The sequence below is a fragment of the Myotis davidii genome, unplaced genomic scaffold, assembly GCF_000327345.1.
Source record: "Myotis davidii unplaced genomic scaffold, ASM32734v1 scaffold118, whole genome shotgun sequence".
NCBI lineage: Eukaryota > Metazoa > Chordata > Mammalia > Chiroptera > Vespertilionidae > Myotis > Myotis davidii.
In genome coordinates this window covers 2,632,731-2,636,154 of record NW_006290441.1, presented here as the reverse complement: position 1 = coordinate 2,636,154, position 3,424 = coordinate 2,632,731, and the positions used below count along the sequence as shown (strand labels likewise).

The 3,424-nt window shown below is 33.4% G+C and overlaps 1 protein-coding gene across 2 annotated transcripts in view; it reads right to left on the bottom strand.

The window, feature by feature from the left end:
• TMEM41B (transmembrane protein 41B) overlaps positions 1-3,424 on the bottom strand; it is a 31,509-nt gene that overhangs the window by 7,594 nt on the left and 20,491 nt on the right. For both annotated transcript variants that reach the window (XM_006763478.2, XM_015563726.1), the window contains exon 4: positions 49-142. In XM_006763478.2, coding sequence (XP_006763541.1) covers positions 49-142 — 94 coding nt within the window. The remainder of the gene's footprint in view (positions 1-48; positions 143-3,424) is intronic.

Genomic DNA, 3,424 nt, shown 5'->3' with positions numbered 1-3,424 from the left:
ATTTTAAGCTGTTTTTTATAGTTTTCCAATTTGATTTAATATACTTACCAAACAAACAAGAAATAAGGCCAGTGGAAATGGATAAAGAAACCCTGAGAGTATACTGAGAAATATAGAACCTGGAATAGCAAATGTTTGCAAGCTGTTAACTTTTAAGTTAAGGATTAAAACACAATTAAGTGGAATTTTCAAGACATAGCCAACATTTCTGGAAAAAATATCAGTACATAAGTAATCATGTTAATAAGATTACATCCACATTTCAGTATTAAAAATAAAGTAAAATTATATCCAAAAGTTTAAAAAATATATGACTTCTCAGTTGTAATGCCTTTATCTCAAAGTTCACTAATACAAGCCAGGAATCAGGCATTGGCAAAAAAACAAACAAAAAAAGAGTAGGAAAAGAAAAAAGAAAAAAAGAGGTCTCCAGTAATCTTTTTTTTGTTCATTATTTTTATTATTTTTTTAATTGTCTAAAGTTTTACATATGTCTCCTTTTCCCCCAATTGATGCCCCCCGCCCCCGGGCAACCCCCACAGCCCCAGTGTCCAGCAATCTTGTAAATATGCTTCTCTAATGCACTGCACTTACTCCAAAATATTTTCAGGAAATATGATTTCTGTGGAAATCTAGGTACATATAAGGTATAATAATTCCTTATTTGTAATTTAACTTATACACGTTTGCCTAAATTCATTAATCTAGAAAAAAGGGTTACAAAATATAATAAAAGTCACAAATCTTATTTTAAAAACAATTATGTTTTTTCCTTTAGTTGCCAGTTTGGGCTTGGACCCCTTTTTAAGCCCTCACATGATTTACTTACAAGGTCAGTCAAACTGAGTGAACTCCCTCAACATCTCTCCTTCCTACTTGAAAATTTCTGTCTTCATCCATAAAGTCTCCTTCTTTCTCTAGTTTCCACTTTACTCATGTTTTCATTTGAATCTTCCTCCTCCTCATGTGTTTCTTAAACCTCTTGTTCTTCCACAGGAGCTGCCCTGTTTAAAACTGCTCAGATGCCTATAAAGAAAATCTAGGCTTTCCTTGACCAAGGTTATCCTACACAATTACTGCCTCTCATCTTTCTTCCTTGCAAGACATTCTCTCCTCTTCCCTTACAACCTGGCTTACCCATCCACCACTCCACTGAAACTTCCTCCTGGCCAAAATAAATGACTTTTCTCATTTTTTTAGCAATTCCTGCATAGGATTAAACATCCTCTCTCATTTTTTTTTTTAAAAAGCACTTTTCTTCTACATTACAGATCATTACATCTCTAGCTTTTTTCTTCTTCTCACCCTCAACTCTTAAGATTTTTCTACCATTCTGTTGACCATACTCTTCTCTCCCTTTCCTTCAATAAATTCAGTGATTTGCATGGTTTCAAGTATATGGCCATGTATGTTGATAACTCTGAATTCTCTATCTTGATTCAATCTTGCCAATCAAACACAAGTCTCAAATTTTCTATCAACTGGATGCCTCCATTAAAAATAAATTTTATCAATTTATTTATTGCAGGGTTCTTTAGAACCTGATGGAAAAGTTTCAAACATATGAAAGTATAGAAATTAGTATGATGATGCCCTATATACCTATGCACAGATTCAACAATTAACACTCAACCAATCTTAATTTGTCTTATTCCCTTACACTGGATTATTCTGAAGAAAATCCAAGACATATCAATTCATGTGCAACTACTTTAATACTTTAAAAGGATAAGGATTCCTTCTCTTTTTATCAGAACTATAATACCGCTGTCAGACTTCCAGAGATTTCTTATTATAATTCCTGACTATCCTGAATATCTATTTAGTCTGTATTCAGATTTCCCAAAGACCTCATAATTTTTTTCTTTTACAGCTAGTTTGATTAAATCAGTATTAAAAAAATGCTCAAACATGGCATTGCTTACTTTATCACTTAAGTATAGCTTCCATTTTTCCTTCTTCCAATATATTTATTGAAGAAACCAGTCATTTGTAGAATTAACCACCTTTTAAATTTTGCCTATTGTATCTCTTAGAATGGTTTAATATGTCCCTGTCCTTTATCTTGTAGTATTAATAAAGCTATTCTCTCTGCATGGGAATGTCATTCGAGCTTAACTTTCTAGCTGTTTAGATTGTTATTTCTTTTCTCTTACACTGATAAATAGGAAAGATAATGACAAAGGGCCTACACAAAGCACACTAAGTAAGCAATGTTTGCCTTAGCAGCAAAAGCTTTTGTAAATGTATTTGTTATTAAGACATATATTTTATACGTATAATATATAATCCAATATGTAGTATTATTTGCAAATGACATGATATTGTACATAGCAAACCCTAAAGACTCCATCAAAAAACTACTAGATTTGCCGAAACCGGTTTGGCTCAGTGGATAGAGCATCAGCCTGCGGACTGAAAGGTCCCAGGTTCGATTCCGGTCAAGGGCATGTACCTGGGTTGTGGGCACATCCCCAGTAGGAGATGTGCAGAAGGCAGCTGATCGATGTTTCTCTCTCATTGATGTTTCTAACTATCTCTCTCTCCCTTCCTCCCTGTAAAAAATCAATAAAATATATTTTAAAAAAAAAACTACTAGATTTAATAAAGGGATTTGGCAACGTGGCAGGATACAAAATTAACATTCAGAAATCGGTGGCAATTTTATACACCAATAATGAATTCTCAGAAAGAGAAACTAAACAAACAATCCCATTTACCACTACAACAACATATTAAGATACTGAGGAATAAACTTAACCAAGGAGGTAAAAGACTTGTACTCAGAAAACTATAGGATATTGAAAAAAAGACAGAGGAAGATATAAACAAGTGGAAGAATATACAGTGTTCATGAACTGGTAGAATTAGCATCATTAAAATGTCCATACTACCCAAAACTATCTATAGATTCAATGCAATCCCTATTAAAATACCAATAGCGTATTTCACAGATCTAGAACAAATATTCCAAAAATGTATATGGAACCAAAAAAGACCCTGAATAGCTGCAGCAATCTTCAGAAAGAAGAACAAAGTTGGAGGGATCACGATAAAAGATATCAAGTTATACTACAAAGCCACTGTAATCAAAAGAGCCTGTTACTGGCACAAAAACAGGCATATAGATCAGTGGAATAGAACAGAGACCCCAGAAATCAACCCAAGCCATTACGTTCAATTAATATTTGACAAAGGAGTCAAGAACATACAACAGAGTCAAGACTATCTCTTCAATAAATGGTGTTGAGAAAATTGGGCAGATACATACAAAAAAAAATGAAACTAGACCACCAATTTACACCATAGACAAGAATAAACTCAAAATGGATAAAAGACTTAAATGTAAATCCTGAAACCATAAAAATCCTAGAAGAAGCCATAGGCAGCAAAATCTCAGACTCGTTCATTGCGATGTTTATGG